This window comes from Thrips palmi, unplaced genomic scaffold, assembly GCF_012932325.1.
Source record: "Thrips palmi isolate BJ-2018 unplaced genomic scaffold, TpBJ-2018v1 HiC_scaffold_11, whole genome shotgun sequence".
In the NCBI taxonomy this organism is placed as follows: Eukaryota; Metazoa; Arthropoda; class Insecta; order Thysanoptera; family Thripidae; genus Thrips; species Thrips palmi.
Genome location: NW_023144622.1, coordinates 5,733,885 through 5,754,573, shown reverse-complemented (window position 1 = coordinate 5,754,573; position 20,689 = coordinate 5,733,885). Strand labels below are relative to the sequence as shown.

General features: G+C 55.1%; 1 protein-coding gene and 2 non-coding genes across 3 annotated transcripts; 1 reads left to right on the top strand and 2 right to left on the bottom strand.

Moving 5' to 3' along the window:
• Positions 1-8,728: 8,728 nt before the first annotated feature.
• Positions 8,729-14,412, bottom strand: LOC117639477. The gene is made up of 10 exons (XM_034375181.1): positions 14,250-14,412; positions 13,889-13,938; positions 13,659-13,795; positions 13,362-13,582; positions 13,066-13,274; positions 12,796-12,967; positions 11,656-12,688; positions 11,395-11,567; positions 11,175-11,316; positions 8,729-11,095 (listed from the first exon to the last, which is right to left on the bottom strand). Exons 2-10 carry the CDS (start codon positions 13,932-13,934, stop codon positions 10,721-10,723), a joined length of 2,508 nt encoding a protein of 835 aa, XP_034231072.1. The 5' UTR covers positions 13,935-13,938; positions 14,250-14,412; the 3' UTR covers positions 8,729-10,720.
• A 4,692-nt stretch (positions 14,413-19,104) lies between these two features.
• Trnas-gcu lies at positions 19,105-19,186 on the bottom strand. The gene has a single exon. It is a non-coding gene; the product is annotated as a tRNA-Ser (tRNA).
• A 268-nt stretch (positions 19,187-19,454) lies between these two features.
• Positions 19,455-19,527, top strand: Trnak-cuu. The gene has a single exon. It is a non-coding gene; the product is annotated as a tRNA-Lys (tRNA).
• The last annotated feature ends 1,162 nt before the right edge of the window (positions 19,528-20,689 follow it).

Sequence of the window (20,689 nt, the reverse complement as noted above, 5' to 3'; positions counted from 1 at the left end):
AGACCACGGCGACGCGGAGGGACTTTCTGACCCTCCTTCCCCCTCCACCACCTCCAGCAAATCCACTTTCAATCCACTTCCGCGCGAACACCTCACTTGCGGTGCACCAGCACTGTGTCTTATTGCTCGCCACCCCGTCCACTGCACTGTCACCGCAGTGCCAGACAGACAGACAGACAGACAGACAGACAGACAGACAGACAGACAGACGGACAGACGGACGGTCACTTTTAATGTCCCTCCCCACACGCCCAGCACACACTTCGGCCAATAAAAGTGCCACATGCTTCGCAACAACGGCACTCCCCGCCATGGAAGTCCATCCTTTTCGGTCTGCTGATTGAGTCACCCCATTACAGTGTACGTATCGGCGGCCAGTGGCTGCCATGATGTCCGCTACACTGTATCGCGCTAGAATGGTGCCCGCGACGAGGCTCGCTCCACTGGAGCTGGAGGCACTGGAAGGCCAGAGCCCGGGCCAGGGGGTGGGGGTTGTTTGCAGCGGCGGCAGCACGGCCCGGCACGGCCGCAGCCTCAGGCACTGCTAGCTTTGCTAGCATTGCTTGCTCGGCTCTGCTGATGGTTCTTCACTATTTTATTATTTTATTGCGCCCCCCGTTGGAATACGGTCATTGCGAATGCATCGGCCGGCACAGCAGTGCATGGCAGCGGCGGTGGCGGGGCCTCGGGGGTCGTCCAGGAACTACGTAACAAATCCGTCTCTCTCGCACTCGCCTCGCTAGCCGCGGTGCTGACAGTGTGGTGGTTTTTTTTCTCTCTCGTTGGCAGCGTCTTTACGGTGTGGGGCTGGCCGGCCGGGCCCCTGGTGGCCCATGGTGGCGCCTGGCCCTCTAGTGGTGGTGCCGCGGTGCCGCCCCGACGATGCCCCGCGCCGAGAGCAGTAACAAAGCACTTCATTAGGCCACCTGGCACCAGCCACCCGCAAAATTTTTTTTTTTAAAATGGTGTTTTGTGGGGAATGGCAAAAATACTCACTGCTTTCACTGTGCGGGTGTGGCCAAAGACAGACACACACACACACACACACACACACACGGCGCGGTCCAGACGACCACGCGCCTCGCTGCTGCCCTTCCCACCCCGATTCCTAATTCATGTTCAACGCTCTCTTCGCGGTACTTTCGGGGCGGCGACGGCTAGAGTCTCATTCCCGCTGTCGCGCTTCCCCTGTCGCGCTTCCCCTGCCGCGACACTGTCGCGCTTCCCCCGCCGCGACACTGTCGCGCTTCCCCTGCCGCGACACTGTCGCGCTCCCCTGCCGCGACACTGTCGCGCTTCCCCTGCGCGACACTGTCGCGCTTCCCCGCCGCGACACTGTCGCGCTTCCCCTGCCGCGACACTGTCGCGCTTCCCCCTGCCGCTGACACTGTCGCGCTTCCCCTGCCGCGACACTGTCGCGCTCCCCTGCCGCGACACTGTCGCGCTTCCCCGCCGCGACACTGTCGCGCTTCCCCCGCCGCGACACTGTCGCGCTTCCCCTGCCGCGACACTGTCGCGCTTCCCCTGCCGCGACACTGTCGCGCTTCCCCTGCCGCGACACTGTCGCGCTTCCCCTGCCGCGACACTGTCGCGCTTCCCCTGCCGCGACACTGTCGCCCCGCCGCGACACTGTCGCGCTTCCCCTGCCGCGACACTGTCGCGCTTCCCCTGCCGCGACACTGTCGCGCTTCCCCTGCCGCGACACTGTCGCGCTTCCCCTGCCGCGACACTGTCGCGCTTCCCCTGCCGCTAAAGAAGAGACTCTTCTGACGTCAGTCCGCGCGTCCAGAGAGGCTTCATCCCTTTGCCGCCTTCTCCCTTTTTCCATCCATAACTCTTTTCCAAAGTCCCCTCTTTCGGCGGAGATTTTTTTCTGGGAATTATGTCACAGATTCCCTTCTGTATGGGCGTTAGTGGTCGTATAGTTGGGGACCACTCCACCACCGCAGGCACCCCAGCCTCCACAGATTTCGGTCTTTCCTCTCCGTCTCTCTCTTTTCCCCCTCTCTCTCTCTCTTTTTTGCATGGGAAAACAATGGGAAGACGGGAGGAAAGCAAAATAAACAAGAAGCGTATCAGTTAATCAAGCTGCAGTGGCTGCAGTGGCACCGCGAATAGTCATGACCCAAAAAAGTTGTGCAATGGCGTGTTGCCAACTACATCCAGGGATAAATGTATGCCGGGCCCGGCCAGGCCCTGCAGGCCCTGATGCCCGTGATTCACGGGTTCGCCATGCATGCCCACTTTTTGCGTTTGCGCGTTTTGCGCGTTGAGGGCGACGGGACACGCGGAGTGGAGAAGCGAAGAGGGAGGGTTGTATTTCCCCCGAAATTACTGATTTGGAAGCAGGGCCGTCATGGAGATTGTGATCTAAATTGGATTGAGGAAGCTGGGAGCTCAGGCGACATCCTGCCCGCTTTGCCTCAAGACACTCGTTCTACGTGAGTCGCAGTCTCGACTCCACCGTGGAACCTTTGAGGACCGGAGTTCGAACCCCGGCATTTCTTTTGATTTTTATTGAAGTTGGTTTTGCTTCTTCGTTCTGCCTATCTGGCCGTGTTTCGGTCTAAAGCACCGCTTTGACTGCCAGGGATGGAACGGTCCAAAGAGGAAGGAGGAATCGTCGCGAGGCTCCGGCGATGCTGTCGCTACGCTCGTAAATTGAAAGCTGGGACAGCCAGGCCTGCCCCGTCCCGTTCCCAAACAGTGGTTTGTCCTCGCTCGCCCTTTCCCTCTCGCACCCGTGCGCCGATCCGGACGGGGTGCGAGAGAGACAGAGCGACGACAGCCAATGGCGAGCCAATGTCAACGGGGGGGCCCCCGGCCGGCCGATCCAAACAATCGGCCCTCTCTCCACTGCACGCCATCCCGTGTCCGTGTCCGCCCCGTCCTCCGTGCGCCCTGCACTGCTCCGAGCAACTTATTCATGGACTTCTTGGCCTTGCCTGGCCTCGTCTGGCCTCGCCTGGCCTTGCCGCACATATGCGTCACTGCCGGGGAGAAATAGAGGGCTGTGACGTCGAGTGTGTGTGTGTGTCCGAGAAAAGGGGCAGCTTCAATCATGTGATGAAAAGCAGCAGTGACCCATAAACGTGCGAATGGAGTGCCATGCTGCTATGACGCACGGCAGCACGGCTGCACGCGCAAAGGACCCTGCCTACGGGAGGTCCAAACCGTGTGGGGGGTGGGGGGGGTCAAAGTTCACTGGAAGCGCGTTTTTACTCCTTGACAGACAGACAGACAGACAGACAGACAGACAGACAGACAAACAGACAGACAGGCAGACAGACAGTGAGCTGCCTAGGGCCCTCCTCCACGAGGGCCAGACACTGGAGCGAGGCTGTCAGGCCGTTGGCGCTGCTTGCGGCGTTCACGCGCCACCGCCTTTACGAGCCCGTCCCGAACAGCGTACTTTCGCCTGCTCCTTCTCTCTCGCACCCTCACGGCGCGCGCCACGAGTGCGAGAGAGACAGCGAGCGGTGGAATCGCCGTCAGGGTAAAGGTGTGCCTCCTTCCGAATGCACCGCAGCGCGGCTCGGGGTCGAGTTGAAACTCGAGTCGAGAAACAGAGAATGAAAGATCAGCAGAGAGAGAGAGAGAGAGAGAGAGAGAGAGAGAGAGAGAGAGAGAGAGAGAGAGAGAGAGAGAGAGAAGGGGGAAGCGGACGCGAACGGCAGACTTTGTCCGACTTTGTCGCGGCGCAGTTGAAGTGACGTTTCAATTACCAGCAAGGCTTTGCCGGGACGGTTCGCCGCGGCGCATGATAAGGGTGCCACTCCATGAGGGTGTCCTCCTCGTCAGGATTAACAGTGCCCTGGACTTTGGGGCGGCCGCAGAGTCGCAGTCGCACGAACGCGCGCCGGAAATGGACAAAAAACAACAAGGCACTTCATTTTTAGAACTACGAAACTGTTTCATTGTTGATTATTTCTCCCATTAAAAAAAAGTCTTGGGTTTTGATTTGTTTTTGAAGCAACTTTGTTGGCAGCAAACTATCATCCAGTGCGCCCACCCCCTCCCCCCACCACACTGCATACGGCGAGTATTCGTTCCGCAGGGAAATCAAGCGCCACGCAGCCACGCACGCCCTCCCCTTCATCAGGGCGGTTCACAGTGGGCCAGAAGACCGGTGGAGGCGGAAACTCCAGACGCGTTTTGAGCTCCAGAGTCGCTAAACGCTCTCTGTTTAAAGTTCGCTTGCTGTTTATTTATATCCGAGCCCTTCAGAGTCCGTCGTCATCAGTAGACGACGCAAGCTGTGACCTTTTTTTTTTTTTTTTTTTTGACAGCTCCACCCCGCACGCGCCGCGCCACTCCGGCCAGCCCGGGCGGCGAGTCCGTCGCGTCGCCCCGCCCCTCCCAGTGTAGGGCCAGTGTAGTCGTTACGGTGACACTGTAAAACGGCCCGGCCGCCGCCTCATACATACTGCATACCGCCATTCCACCGTGACCGCCATGCCGACTTTATTCCCGGCTCCATTTGCACATTCATGCTAATGCCCAGATAGATTCCCTACACCGCCAAGCGGCTAAGCGGCGTGGATGAGCCCTCCGTCGCACAGTGGGCCAGAAGACCGGTGGAGGCGGCCAAAACTCCAGACGCGTTTTGAGCTCCAGAGTCGCTTAACAGGACTCGAACCGAACGTGTGACCCCACCAATGGATTCCTCGTTCGAAGAGCAATCCATTGGTGGGGTCACACGTTCGATTCGAGTCCCATTTAGCGACTCTGGAGCTCAAAGCGCCTCTGGAGTTTTGTCCGCCTGCGCCGGTCTTCCGTCCCACTGGGCGTCTCTGTCGCACTCACGGGGCGCTCCAGCCGGGCTGTCCAGGCGCCGTCCTCGCGGTGGGACACTGCAGCACGCAGCGGGGCGCACACCTGTTGGCGGGCCGCGGGTTCCCACCCCTCCCAGTGTAGTGTCGCGCCGTCTCGCTCGCACCCGCACGGGGCGCCCCGTCAGTGCGAGGGAGACAGAGCGAGAGGGCTGTTCAGAATCAACCAGCCCAGCCCCGGACACGCGCGCGGGTTCTCCGCGTCGTGACTGGTTGAGCGGAAGGGAAGGACCACTTTTGTTGTTGTCGGCAGGGGTGTTTGTTGTTGGGGATCTTGTTGTTGGCGGGGATGTTCGGGCAGCCCGCCCCGTTCGCGCGGCGGTCGCGCCAACGCCAACATCGGTCTGATTGTGGAGGCAGGGTTACGTAATGTATCCACCTTCCTCCTGGAGAACCTGGAGAGCCTGGAATCTGGAGAGCCTGGCGAACCTGGAGAGAGACCGCGAGCAACTCCATTATGAACTTGTTGGCCGGGAATGAGGCGGCCTGCCGAGGCCGATGCCGAACTTCGCTGTCTCTCTCGCACGCACGGCGCGGCCCGTAGGGGTGCGAGAGAGACAGCGCGGCGTCAGGCACATCCCGCTCCCGGACGGCCGACAAACAACAATCCTCGTCCAGGTCGGCCGGCTCGGCCAACCGCACCATCCCTCAGGACAGGACCGCCGCGGCGGATTCAACCCCTCCCCCACCCCCACCCCCACCCCCAACCTCACCCCCACCCCCACCCCGCCAGGCGACGCCAAGCTGCAGCGGCTTTCGCTTGCCGGGGTGGGGGTGTTCCCATCAAAGTTGTGGTCCAGCCGAAGCGATCGCCAATCGCAATATGGTTATTAGTGTCAATCAGATGAGTTCGGCCGCTGCATCGCCGCGGGGCACACAGACGACACGGTCGTGGGATATGGTTCGATGCCTGGCTTTGTGTGTCTGCATTGTGTGTGTGTGTTTCACTGCGGGGGTGCAGTGCCGGTGTGTGCGTGAGCAGCGCATTTTCCTAGAAACGGGATGCGAGCTTCGAGGTTGGCCAGGACACGACGTGGATGGATAGAGACACATCGCATCCCTGTTGCAGGAGAGTTGAAAGAGAGGGGGAGGGGGGAGCAGCACTCGTCATGATGAGATGGCGGGAGGCTTCCATTTCTCGACGCGGAGTGGGCCTGCTGGTGGGGTGGGCATAGTCTCGACCGCCGCGAACACACAGTGGCCCTGCCGGCGAAATTTTGTTGTTCCATCATCTCTACAGCTTCCCCGTCTACCCCTTCTTCCTTCCGGTCCGCCCCACCTGTCTTCTCGACGCCCCCCCCCCTCTTTCTGCCCAACGCTGCGGGGAGTTTAAAGCTTTTAAAACCTCTCCCTCCATAATCTTCTCTGTCCGGCCCTGCCCTGGCCGCTGCTCCGGTATTTACAAGCAGGCTCATCCCCTCCGTGACCGGAGGGGCTGGGGTCGAGCTGTTTTGCGAGCCGAGCCGCGACCGCGGCGGTGAAAGAAGTCTGCCCCTTTTATTCGTAGCGGTTTAAAGTCGGCTTTGCGCCCCGCCCCGCCCCGCGCGGTGAGTGCGAGAGAGACAGAGTCGGCCTGCAGCCCGGCCGCTGCACACCACACCGTAAGCGCTGCCGTCCGCAGCAATTATGAGGTTGTCTCGATTGGGAGCGGCCTAAATGAGCGACGAAGCCAGTGAAGCCAGGCAGGTCATCAGGGCGACCATCAGGGCGAGTTGAAGGGGGGATAATGAGCGGTGTGGCAAGAGCAGGGAAGCTTAGTTAGAGAGGGGGGAGCGAGAGCCGCTCTCAAGGGCTGCTTCTTGCCCCGGCCCGGCCCGGCCCGGCCACCGACCGGCTGGAAACTCCGTCAAGCATCGCCTGTAAGGCTGCCCCCCGTGGCCTGCGTGTGTCGGCTCCCGGGAGGGGCTGAGAGGGCGGAGCTCCAAGGGAAGCCAACTTTGAAATCACAAAGCTACTCTAATTTGGCTTGGGAAGCGCTGCTGGTCCTACGCGGCGCGGGGTGCCGATGCCTGGTGGCTGCGGTAAGGTGGCCGCGCCGCGTTCACGTTGGCGCCCTCGTTTTTTTACGGCCTCGTCACTGGCAGAAAACGACCGGTCATGCAGCGCTCTCGCTCCATCGGAACACATTGCTGCCACCACGGCGGGACGTCCGTTGGGGTGGCCCCCAGGACCCCATGAGTGTGACAGAGACAGACAATGCCAGTGGCCGCTACGAATCCGGGGGCAATGTGTCACCAAAGAAACAAGTCGCTAATCATTCCCCGGCCAGCAGTACTCCGTCGATCTGTCTCTCTCGCACCGAAGCGGGATCACCCATGAGTGCGAGAGAGACAGAGAGACACGCCTTGACCCTGGCCTTCCCTTGCAGTGACGCTGTCACTCCCAGCCCGGCGAGTCCGGCCAGCAGTCAATCATAGATCGATGACCGGCCACACTTTTTTTTGTCGACCCGCCGCGGCGGCACTGCAAGACACTGCCAGGCCGACCGCCCTCGCCCACGTGTGGCCGTCACACGTGTCGGGGGTGGCGGGGTTGACATTTGCAGCGCGTAAAAGCACAACGACGGCAGGTCAGAAACCGCCCCGCTGGACACGGCAACGCCTGTGGAGTCCAGGGTAGGCAGGCCCGCCAAACGCCTCAACGCCTGTGGAGTCCAGGGTAGGCAGGCCCGCCGAACGCCTCAACGCCTGTGGAGTCCAGGGTAGGCAGGCCCGCCAAACGCCGCTGCGTAACAGGACTGCCTATCGTCGACTCCACAGGCGCTCTGCCCCAGAAGGGAGAGGATCCTGTGGCGGCTAACCGAAAATCAGCAGCAAGCAGCCAAGAAAAACTCTCTACGGTGATAAAAAGAAATGAAGAAAAATGGGAAAATGTGGCAGGCGGCCCGCTGGAACGAACGAGGGGCACCCGGTGGGCAGTGGCAGCGCGAGGCGTCCATCAGTCATCGCTGTATCAGCAATCTCCAAGGAAAAGCGGCGCGCGGTAAAAGAAGCGAAGGGAAACGAGACGGAGATGGAGGCAGCCGTGATCCAAAGTGCCAGCGGGTTGTGCTTTGGCCGCCTGGCCGCCGGCAGACAGGCAGGCGGGCATGACTACAAAGAACTGGAGCATCGGTCGGGATGAACACGAGCCAGCTCCGAGCAAGCACAGCACGCCAACATTTTTCTTTCACTTCCCCAGTGGATCTATCCAAACAGCGACGTCGCTCCAGTTTAAGCCTTTGTTTCCTCCGGCAACTTTTTGTCTGCGGGTGGGGGTAATTGCGTTCTTCCAACAACAGCCTGCTGCGAACTGACAGCCACTGCGAGTGTAATTGCGTTACTTCCGGGGCCAGGATCGCCCTCTGTCGTCGTCGGCGTGCTCCAGGAGGCCGTCGGAGACGCTCGCGGCCGCTCGGGGCTCACCTGCATGGCGCACTGGGTGTCCTGGGTCTGTATCCGTCATTCCCCGACGAGGCAGCGGAGCGCGGAGCGGGGCCGGCGGCAGCGAGGCGGCACTTTGCGCTGTGCACGCCGAGCTCCCTGCTTCCGGCTTCCAGGATCGGCCACTACACTGGGGGGACGCGGTGCGCGGTGCGCGGTGCGGCACGTCGCTATCGCTCGCGCTGCTCGTCGCGGAGTGCGAGGCGCTGGAGGGTTGCTTCGGCCTTCGGGTGGACGCCGGCGCTACTCGCTGCCAACTGGTCTGGCGTGGCGTCGCTCGGAGCCCGTGTCCGTGGTCGGCGGGGGGCGCGCGGCGCCGGCCCGTGGGGGTGTGGGTGGGGGCACCGAGCCCAGCGCCCCGCGCCCCGCCAGCAGTCAGCCGAAGGCTGTTGTGTTGTGTAGTGTAGTGGCCGCCCAGTGCTCACAGCCCCTCCCGTCTGACTGTCTTAGCCAAAGTAAATAAAACGCAACGAATAAATCTGTACAAAAATATTTTGCTTTATTGCCTAGTTGAAAATGGACAAAGACATCGCTCATTTATCAGATATGTCTTACAAATACAGAATCACAAACACGGTTCCTCTACAAAAAAAAGAGTGAATCATTTCTTTTTATTGTTAGAATAACAATGAATACTGCTTGTTTTTGGGTTACATCATGTGTATATTGGTCACATAGAGCTCAATAAAGCTCACACAGGTCGTGCATTATTTCTTTTTAAATCAAGAAAAAAATTGCTTTCTTTTGGGAAAAAATTTAGAAGATAGCAAATTTTATAGTCCCTTTTGAGCCTTGCACAGTCCCTAAGTTAATTTTTTCACAATATCTTCAAAACATCTACACAAGTAAAAATCACAGATTTCACATAATTTGATACATTTTGTAACTTCAAGTTCTTGAAATGGTTACAGATACCAGTGTCTCAGAACTTTCAAGTTACAAGTATGACAAGATATAAAAATAACACAACTTTTGACAACATTCAACATTGTCAAAAGAAATTTGGCTTTGCAAGTCCAAATTTAAAATTGCTTCAGGCATTTTGAAATTGAATCTATAAGAGAACCCAAAAAGACGGGGCTAAGAACCTTAAATTCTTAAACTGTTCAAAATAAAATGATAAAAAAAAAGCGTTTGTCTATCCAAACTAACATAGAGATTATTAGTAAATCACAATTACCTCCAACAGACAAAACCAGGATTACATTATTGTTAAAGGTAATGTTAGTATGGAACAATTGTGGAATGTATGAGTACAATATTATGCTAGGTGGGGTGATATGTATGACTTCCAACACACTTGAGCAAAGTTGAAGAGACTACATTTTCCAGTAGGAATTGGCAGCTCCAGTCAAAGTGGAACCAAACCACCATGATACACAAAAATGCGTTACTCAAAAAATTTATGATATTGGATAACAATTATCGTTTCAAGATAAAACATGCTATGTGATGTGTGAGAAAATGTCATTGAGCTGGTTTCACAAACTTAAAGTCAGTCAAGCTTATTGTTGTCACTGTCACTATGACAAAACACCAATTTGGAAACAAAATTTTATAACAGAAAATTATGTGGGTTTGTTAACCAACGGAAAAATTCATTAGCATACAGAACCTCCACAACTACATTAATAAATCAATCACAATTATTTCATGCACTTTATGCTGTGACTAGCCATTATTGAAAAGATCAACCTATCAGTGTTGACCATCCTTCCAGAGCATCAACATTCATCATGATCATCATACAGCAAAATTATACACAGTTCATAGTCATACTTTAAAATATCTACACGGCTGTTCATATAAATTTCAAAAGTTATGGCCCACAGGCATCAGCTACATATTCACCTTGTTTAAAATCAACACTGCAATTTCAGAAAACATGAGTTTGTTTTCTTTCTTTACCACAATGATTGAAGTGCAATTAAAGATTCAAATGAAACATAAGCATCCACCTAGAAGAGAAGATGTGAAGCACTGCACTTATGGTTTAAGTGAAATTAAACCTTATGATTTGTTGTTTTCCTTCCGTCAAGAAGTAAAAAATTGATAACGTTAGTAGCCCAACTCGTCCTCCTGAAAGATTGTACAGTTATAAAATTATGTTCCTATCTTTATAAACTTAACAGCTTAGAAATTAACAAATAAGTTTACACACAACTGGAATGGGGGTAACTTAATCACATGTGCTATCTCCACCATAGACTATATAACATTTAGAAAAGAAAATAGGGTCAGAAGCCAATAGGGATGTGATTAAACACACTAAAGCAGGCCGAAAAGTTGAACTTTGGCAAGAGGGTAAATTAGAAAAAGTTCCTAGATGCTTCACACACATATGAAAGAATTCAATTATGACTAAACAAATAATGGAGTAGAAGAATACCTAATATCACTTTTCAGAATGAATAGATTGCACAATGATTGACACGAAACATGAATGAAAATATTAGTATGCAAGTGTCACTGAACAATGAATTGCTTATAACCACGTATGGTCTTCAGTTGCTTCTTAATTTGCTTTATCAAGTCAAACGGTTGAACCAAGACAGATATCTCTTTTCCTACAGCATTCAACCTATCTCGAACTTCGCCATCCTTGAAAAACAAATTGAGGGGTCGCCCATTGATTTCAGTGATGACCCATGGGGTGAGAGACAAACCATCACAAGTTGGCGCTCGTGAAGGCAAACCGCCTCTAGCAGCAGGGCTGTCCGCTGCTACCTCCTTGACTTCTGCTGTGCCACCTTCCAAACTGATTCCTAAGGATTGGCCTTCAGCGTCTCTCCGGAATGCGAAGACATGTCCAAATGGCACTCTTCGGATTATAAATGGTACCTGCAATAAAAAGAAAACTTACATGTAGTACAGAGAAAATAGACCTTAGCATTTCACTTTTAGGTTGGTCTAAACTCACATAAAGACTATTGCTAGCTCTGATGAAACGATGGGCATCGGCAGCAGTAACAACAGAAAGTCCCGCAACACTAAGAAGCTGATCGCCAATGTGCAGGGCATTGTATAACATTGGATGTTCTCGCTGTTTCCATCCGGCAATCCTAGAGGTAGAAATAAAGAGCAAAATTAAAATAGGTCCAAATATTGAAGAAAATAAGCATACAACAAAAACAACATACCATACATGTCCAAATGCATCAATAAAAGCTATGGAATTGGTGCAATCTTTGCGACGCACTTGAAGTCTTACACCACCAGGATGCAGTTTCTCTTTGCGCAACTGCTGTACTTGTTGATCTCTCAGAGTGACTCGTTGAGCTAGACCACTGCTCTGTTCCCCAACAGGTGTCTCCTAAAGAAAAGCAAAGTACAATACAATTAGGTATGATTCATGATGCAGGGCAAATAGATCTTAGACTTGTTTGGAATGGGACACATACCTGACGAAAAGGATGTGGAACAGGATGAAGGCGCCTTTCAGTATCAACTAAGGGAGCAGCATGACGGGTCACATTTGCGGCACTGCGAGACCTTGGACTGAGAATTTCAGAACCTGAAGAAGTTCGCCTCCTTCTCTGATGGTGTTCTGAGGCTTCTTGTCTGCCTGAAGAGACAGATGGCTGTAAGGGTCGAGCTCTAACTTCCTCCACTGGCCCAGAGGTAGTTATAGGAGGGGTGGGTGTAGGTGCAGGAGTAGACGTTGGTGCAGATGTTGGCACAGCTGAGTCGTTTCCAGCAATAGGGTACACATGCTCATAAACATTCATATTACGAGACTGAGATTCAGAGGCTCCATCTTGATGTGAAGGTATAGTGATATTAGTAATTCCTTGATTAACTCTGATGACCTCACTTTGAGCCGGTTGACCAATCAGGTTAGACACAACTTGAGTAATTTGCTGCCATAGTCTTGATGGAGGTGATGTTGTAGCAGCTAGTTGGTCTGTCTGAGGTGGATGGGCAATGGAGGCTCTGCTGCGTGGTGTAATAGGAGGAGTGAAGAATTGCTCTAGTGGCTCAACATCACCATCAGTTTGGGGAAGAGCATCTCGGATAAAGTTAAAATTAAATATGTCATTTGGAGTGTGATGGGTGTCAGCCACCTCTATGACGGTCACATTATGGTTTCCAGAACTGTTTAACCCAGGGCTTCGTGCGTGCGTCGAAGAAGCAGAAGTCTGCGGTACAGGGCTTCTGATAGGTCTTGAAGCTGGTGTACTTGCAGATGATGAGGCTTGAATAGGAGCGGGACTCAGGGGTGCATCGCCAACATTTCCATTTGTCACTTGATTTCGGAAAGATGCAGAAGAGCGGCTAGGCAGTGGTGACACCGGGTGACGGTTTGGGGTGCTTCTTGGTGAGATAGCTGCAGCCAACAAAGGAGTACGAGAGGATGATCCATTGATCCCTGGGCTTCTTGGGGAAGAAGAAGAGTGTGCGACTGCACTTTCAGATAATGACGAGCTTCTGGTCCTACATGAAGGCAGTCAAAGAGATTATGTTAGATAAATGCATTACCACTAAGAGCATCTAATGCTACTAGCACCCTGCTACTAGCATAAGAGTCAAATGTTTCTGACCTATGTCTTGTTCGGACATCTCCCTGGACTGCCACAAGAGATGAGGGAGTTGCAGTAATGGTCCGTTGAGGTGTTGCATCAGATACAGTCCGAGTTGCACTGGTTGCACTGTGACTAGGCCCTGCACTGCTAGTTTGACTTGGAGCTGCACTGCTTGAGCTTCCAATAGTATCTGATAGTGCAAATTTATTAAAATGAATAAAAGTAAGATTTTAAATTAGCTAAACCTAAAGGAAGAGCAATTTAAAATAAAACCAAAACGATAAATGCCTGCTGTTTCAAGATGTACTGGTTCGACTCCTGGGACCAGAGCAGATGGACCTAGTGGTGGTGGTGGAAGTGGTGAGTTTGGATCACGGGTGGGCAGGAGAGGCAAGCGAGGCTCTGGCATACGACTATACACATTCTCACGAGGGCACAGTATTCTCATTTCTCTCAGTTTGGAACGAATTGTGTCAACCCACTCCATCATGATTTCCCTAGAAAAAATTAATTGAAGAGTCAAACGTAAAATCTCATAAATTTTTAATACAAGAAAAAATAGAGATAAAGAAAACGGCACTTACCATGATGGAGCAGTTAATCTGACAACATCAGAAGGAAGTGTAATAACGAACTCATATTCTTGATCGTGAGCGACAATGGTAGGTGATACATGAAGAGTAGAACTTAGTGAGACACACCAGTCGGGTTTGTGAGCTGCTGCCATTTTTTGTTCCATGTACAGCTCCAGGAAAGGATGGATATCGTCATGGACACAGAAGACAGCCCATACACGGTCTCCTTTCTATCAAGGACAAAAAAAAAAAAATACAATCTACCCAAGGACCACTGGACTACAAAGGCGGGAATTAATTACCCACCTTTGGAGCTGCTCCAACTCGCTTCTCAGCGGATGATAGTTTTCGAAGCCAGGCATTCTTGTGGATTTCTCGAAATAGCACGGTGCTAGATGGGTTTGTTGGCTCCTCATGACCCTGAGATGTGCTGGGAGTATCACCTGAAATTGAGAAACAAAAACAAATGTCAGCTGTCAGTATTCACGCCATTAGTGATACAGCTAGCTCATTGGTAAAGGAGTAGTTTTCAAGACCTTGAGTTGCAGTGGATGAAGTCTGATGAGGACGGAAAAGATCCATTGAGCTGTAAAACGGAAAAGAAGATGGATAGCGAGTTAATAGGTGCGTGGTAAATCAAGATTACGAAATATGTCACAACACAAGGTTATGTCATAACACATAACACGCCACGGCGTTTGACAGACACTACAAAACTCCGATTGGAGGCGAATTTTAAAATGAAAGATCAAATGTGACTTTCGAAAAACATTATTGTGGTGCGGTGAACGCCCCTTTTGCGCTGACTAAGGCCACACCAAGTCGTTAATTAGTAGAAAGAGTGTCTGCTCCAGCTCTCAAGTAAAGACCACAAGAATTTCTCTCAATAATACTCACCTAACGTCATAAAAACATAGTCAGTAACACTGTGTTCTACACTTCACGCGTTCATCGTCCTTTCATTCTCTTTAACTGTTTCCATTGACAGTTTCTTTCAACAACAAACTTGTACACAAAAGGAATTGGCCTTCATAACCAAGCGGAAATCATATGTAGAGCAATAGCTGACTATGAAAAATTCAACGACACGCTTAAACGTTATTCGCAAGACAGTGACGTCATGGATGCCGGATGGGTTGCCTACTTAGCCGGCGCTCAGGCACTCTGCCGCTAACGCCCCGTTGCCGGCGCTGCAGATACTCCGCGCGCGCCCCTTGGTCGTGGAGTATTGCAGGGTTGCTGAGGCAAGGGGTATAGCCTTTTGAGACGCTGCCGCTGAACTCAATGGAAAGATGAGGGGATGAGGTAAAGAAAGGTACACACGTTAGATTTTGTGACACGTTGTGACACGTTGAATAACGGCTACACGTAACAAGCTGAAGGGGTGGGAGGTTCAACTCCTCGAACCACCGAAACTTTATTCCGAGGACACTGTTTTGAATTTCCCAAGATGGCTAAGAGTATTCGCCGTCCCGAAACGGCCTTCCTCTCGCTGCGTGGCGAGACTCCGCCCCGCCTTGTCTGCAAACGGACTGCCAGGACTGCCAATAGCGCCACTTGGTTGCCGGCCTGGTGGCCTAGGCGTGGCCTAGGGTGGGCTGGTCCCGGGGGCGAGCTTACCTCTCACTTAGTGATGACAAATTTATAGGACAGTCTTTTCCAGGCTCTCCCTCGCCACGGCGGCCATGGCCTGGCTGGCCGATACCGTGCCGTCTCGCGGGGGGCTGGGGGGCGGGGGCCACGGAGCTGGGGGCTGGAGGGGGCCCCTGGGGTGCCGGGGGAGCCTATCTGCTCCGTGGCCCCGCGGAGAGGCACGCGGATTTTCAAGCCCGCCGCGGATTGCTGCTCGGGAAAGGGAAGATGCGATTACGCTTAAGCGCAACAGTGATAGGCGCAGTTCAAGCGGCATTTACACTGGAAATGAACGTCGGGTTCTCCGCGCGTGCAGGCTTGGACTGGCCAGGGCAGACAGGCAGAAAAATCTGCCGGGGCCTTCGGGTTTAGGGCCACTAACTCCACAAAGTTGGTCAAAAAGTGATTGAATCTCCGAAAGCAGCCGTTTTTGCTGAATTTGGGCGGCCACTGCGTTCGATCTAGTCGCCGTAAAAGGCCTCCCTCGACGTCCTAGTATTCTTAAGACCCTACTCTTTCATGCCCTGTGTCGGGAAGACGTTGACCACAACGATTTTGGCTTTGACCGCAACGATTTTTCGACCAAGTTGATCAAAAAGTGGTCGAATCTCGGAAATTTGCTGATTTTGCTGACTTTGGGTGGCCACTGTGTCCAATCTAGTTGCCGTAAAAGGCCTCCCTCGACGCCCTAGTATTCTTAAGACCCTACTCTTTCATGCCCTGTATCGGGAAGACGTTGACCACAACGATTTTGGCTTTGACCGCAACGATTTTTCGACCAAGTTGGTCAAAAAGTGGTTGAATCTCGAAAATTTGCTGATTTTGCTGACTTTGGGCGGCCACTGTGACCAATCTAGTCGCCGTAAAAGGCTTCCCTCGACGCCCTAGTATTCTTAAGACCCTACTCTTTCATGCCCTGTATCGGGAAGGCTATTGACCGCAACTAGTTTGGGAGCGGTAGCCTCACAAAGTTGGTCATGAAGGGTAAAATCATAATGATGATCGGGGGCCTTTTGCGGTCTTATCCGCTGGGGCCTTTTGGGGGCCAGTCCGAGCCTGCGCGCGTGTTGCCTACGCTCGACTCTGCAGGCGACCCAGAACAAGAGGCCCTTTTCGCAATACCCACCACTTAGAGCGAAGAGCAGCTTCATCTTGCTGAGACGACACGACCGGGGCGGTGGAGGGGACGGCAAGGTGTTTGTCGGGAAGGTGGAGCAAAAAGAGCGTGTCGCCGTGTCGCCACGCCCCTTGCTTTTCCTTTCCCAATTTTCCAAATGTAGTTCAATTATGCTGATGTGCAGCGTGCGCCTGATGAGGTCCACCGGGAGCCGCCGCCGCCGCCGCCTCGCCACCTGGATGCACGGGACAGTCTCGCGGTCTCGCCTTTACCGAAAATAAGGTACAACAAAAAATAATGAATATTTACATTGTGCGCGCGGAAAGGGGGTGGGGGTGTTCGTTCTTTGTGCGCGCTGATGAGGCTGTCACCGGGACTGCATCACCGCGGTGCTCTGAGCTCCCCGATGATCCCCACTGCGGGTGCGCTGCGGTGCCTCGCTTCGCCTCGCCTCGCCTCGCGCGGCCTTCTGGCCCATGATTAAACCGTTGGCGTAAACCTGCCGTGCGGCCTCGCTTGCTCATTCTGCCCCCCTCCCCCGGTGTTTCTCATCTCTCAGCACCCCGTTGCCACCGCCACCCCAGCGCCGCCCTGCGCCGCCCAGCGCGCAGACCGGACAGACACCGTGATACCGCCGGCGGGATCCCAACGGCGTCGCTCCGTCTCTCTCGCACTCACGGCGCGCGCCGCAGGCGTGCGAGAGAGACGGGGCGATGACAGCGACGTTCGGACCGAGCCCGCTGCAGAGGCATCCGGCTAACGAACTTAATTCGCATTCAGAGAACCGCCTGATGGACCCAGCGCGCGCGAAAACGCGAAATTAGATGCGCAGTGCGGACGGCGCCGCCAGGCCGATTCGTCGCTCTGTCTCCCTCGCACTCATGGGGCGCCGGGGCGTCCCGCGGGAGTGAGAGAGAGAGGGCACTGCGTTCGGAATCAGTCCACTGAGAATGCGTGCACCTTTCAGGCGCCGTCGCGAGAATTTATTGTCTGCTTATTGGGCGCCACTGGGGGTGCACCCCATGCCTCGCTGCCGCTGCCCTTCGTCGCTCTGTCTCTGTCGCACTCGTGGGGCGTCTCGTGGGGGTGCGAGAGAGACAGAGCGACGAAGCCACGGCCGGCCCACGGCGCGGCTCAGCCCGTCCGGCTAACCAGGCCTAGCTCGCCCCAGCAGCCCCAGCAGGCCGAGCCAGCTTAACTAGGCGTAAATTGCCTGCTGCTGGAGGATGTGGCCGTTATTAAGCGTCTGGAAGACCGGCCGGCGGGGCGGGGCGGGGCAAGCCGGCAAGGCCGGCCGGATAGACTAAGCTGCTTTGCGGTCGAGGCCGTGGAGGCTCTGATGTCAAAGCGTCGCCGCTTGTACACGCACCCCCTGGACCTCGCGCGACCTCGCGTCGCGCACGCAGGGCCAGGGTTCTGGAGCACGCCGCCGAGCCACGGCCGAGCCTGCCGAGCCAGCGAGGAAGCCCGCATGCCCCCCGGACGAACTGGGACGCTCTAAGCCCTGGAGAGGGACGGCACCCCGTTTGCCTGCAGCCTGATACTGAGCAGTGGTCCGCCGCTCTGTCTCTCTCGCACTCTTTGCCCGCCATGGCAGCGCAAGAAGGTAGCTCACTGCGTAGGAGGGCTTCTGTGAAGACATCGCGGCCGCATAAGGCGATGGCCAGAGACCGTTCCGTGTGCGAGCGTGCTTCTGTGTGAGTGTGTGTATTTGTATGCGGGGGTGGATCGTACCTGCATACACTAGTGCGTGTGTGTGGTCACTAGAGACTACCTGTCCTGCCGTTAACGCGCCGCGTGCGTGTGTGTAGCAGGCTGTGTGTGTGAGTGCGAGAAGCAAGGGGTGAGGGAATGTGTGATGTTGGTGTACCTGCGCGCCCAGCTGGGCCGATGTGGCGCAGCAGGCAAAACCCCTGAATAAAATAAAAACACATCATCGCCGCGAAGTGTCAGCGCGGCGGGGTTGGCAGCACTGCGGACACGCGCACACTTTTTGATTTATTTCGCGTTCGCACGATGGCTGGCCTGCCTGGGCGGCCTGGCCCGACTGCGATGCCGTTTTCGGAACGCGGCGCCGCCGAACCGAGAGTGAGTGAGAGAGGGAGTGACAGCGCAAAACAATTTTATCGCGATTACGGTGGCGATGAATGGGGAATGGCCGAATGGCGCGGTCGATTTGAATGAGGCCCGTCGCCCTAACCTAGCCCAGCAGACTGACTGCGGGAGTCGTTCCCGTCGCTCTGTCTCTCTCGCACCTATACGGGAACGCCCCACGAGTGCGAGAGAGACAGAGCGGCGAAAGGGACTCTCGGAACCTGTCTGCAGCCTAACCTAACTCGACCAGGCCAAGCCTAACCTAACCTAACCTTACCTAACCTCTGCCGGTCTGGCCCACGCTGTGGCGGCAAAAAACGAGTCAACAAGAACTCTTTAGCACCCTTTCATGCTGTACCCACTTTGAAAAATAATTTCGAAACTGACTTTGGCCGGCAGAAAGGTGGGCGGCAGTGGGTCGCCGGGCGGGCAGTGCCGCAGAACACGACGGACACGAACGCAGCGCGGCAGGAAGTTGAAGTGAGAAAGAAATACGCCGCGCGGTGGCAGTGATGTCAATATTTGAGCACCCCGACCGACTGCCGGCGGGTCCCTCGGAACGAAATTTAATACCGCACATCCTTCAATGCTGGGACAGACAGGTTGAGGAGCGACGAAACCGGGGCGCGCGGACAGACAGGCAGACAGACAGACAAGGGGAAGAACAGCAGTGGTCCTGCATCACGTGGTGAAATCCCGTGTCGCGGCTTCGCGTTCCTACCGGCCATCCCTGTAAAGCTCGCCGCGGCGGCACAATGGAAATGCTATTCGGTCCGAAGGAAAAGGAGAGTGAATAACGCGAGGCTGGGGGATTTCGTGTCAGTGGCCAGGGGGAATATTCGGCGTGGCTACCGTGCTGGGCGTGCTTGCACCTACACTGTCACGTCGTCGTCGCACCACAAAAACGGACGACGAGGATGAGATTCGAACTCACGCGGGCAGAGCCCATTGGATTAGCAGTCCAACGCCTTAACCACTCGGCCACCTCGTCCACATGCATGGAAGACAGTCGAGAAAGCAAAACGTCCTCCCCTCCCGCCGCGAGTGCCGCGCGCAGAGCCTCGAGCCGCGAGCGGTGGAGTGTGGCGGTGGCGTGGCGCGGCGTGGCGCGGCGTGGCGCCCTACAAATCGCAAGGCCGCGGGCCGCGGCCGCGTCGCCCGCCGCGCCCAGTGGCCGGCAGGCAGGCAGGCCGTGGTGACGCCGTCGAGCGTGACATCGCCGCGACAAAACAGAAATAGGGACGCCGCCAGTGTCATCAGCCCGGCTAGCTCAGTCGGTAGAGCATGGGACTCTTAATCCCAGGGTCGTGGGTTCGAGCCCCACGTTGGGCGTCTCTTTTTTTCCCGTTATAACGGGATTATATGCCTTCGGATATATTTTACGCAGCCCAGGTTTACAGTGCAGTGTTGCCTTGTTCCCGAACCACATGCCGCTCGGTGCGGGCGGGGCAGGGCGGGGCAGGGCTGACGCTGACCCAATGGCAGCCCGTAATGCGGGGCCTGATCTGCATGATGAATCTGATTACACTGTAAACAGGCCCCGCCCCGCCACCTATAACGTTAATCAATTCGGTTGCATAACTGAAGTCGCTCATGCCGAAATGATACGTGAGTGCACTAAAATGAAGAGTTTTGCGCGGTCGCCCAGCCGCCTGCCGGTTGGCAAGTAGGCAACCCCTCTGGCTCGCTGGTCGCGCTGGCTGACTGGCTGCCTGCCTGCCTTCCGGTCGCCGAAGACGCGCGAGGCGGCCGGGCCGCTAGTTCGTCTGATGTGGGCAAGGCAGACTCGCCCCGCCGCCCCGCTCGGCCCGCAGTTTGAGGTCCCGTCATGAGACGACCCCAGCCCCACAGCAGGCGCCGCTCTGTCTCCGTCGCACCGCCCTACGGAGGGCCGGCGAGAGAGACGGCGCGAGTGCCCCCCCTCCTTGATCCGCCCCTTTGGCAAGTCCCTCCCTGTAATTCGGTGCCGAGTCGCCCGCCGATTGTTCCTACACTCTATTAGTACCCCGGCTGCGCGGTGCCGCGGTGTGGTCGTCGAAGTGAAAACGTCAACTTCGGCAGTTCGGCCAGCGCGGCGCGGCAACCCTTTCCCGCACCGGCAACTCGAGGACGACCCGGGGGTACAGCGCGTTTGCACCCCTTTGATGCTCAATTACAGAACGGATCGACCTACTTTACGCACTACTTCGGCCTCGGCGTGGCCGGCTTGGCCGGCTGCCTGGACGGGCCTGTGTGATTTCATTGTGCGTTCGGACAGGCCTCTTCCTCGCTCTCTCACTCCTGTGTGTGCGGTGGGGGTGCGAGAGAGATACCCCCAGCGCAGTTTCATCCAACTCGCCCCTGTACAGTGGCGTGGGAGGTCCGAATCTCACTCCATTTTATTCCGATGGACTCTCTTTCTTTTTCGGATGCCTGCCGGTATCAACCCAAAGCTTGGCAGCCCGCTGAAAATCACCCGACCGCCTTTTTCGCGTTTCGTGTCCCAGTGTGCGTG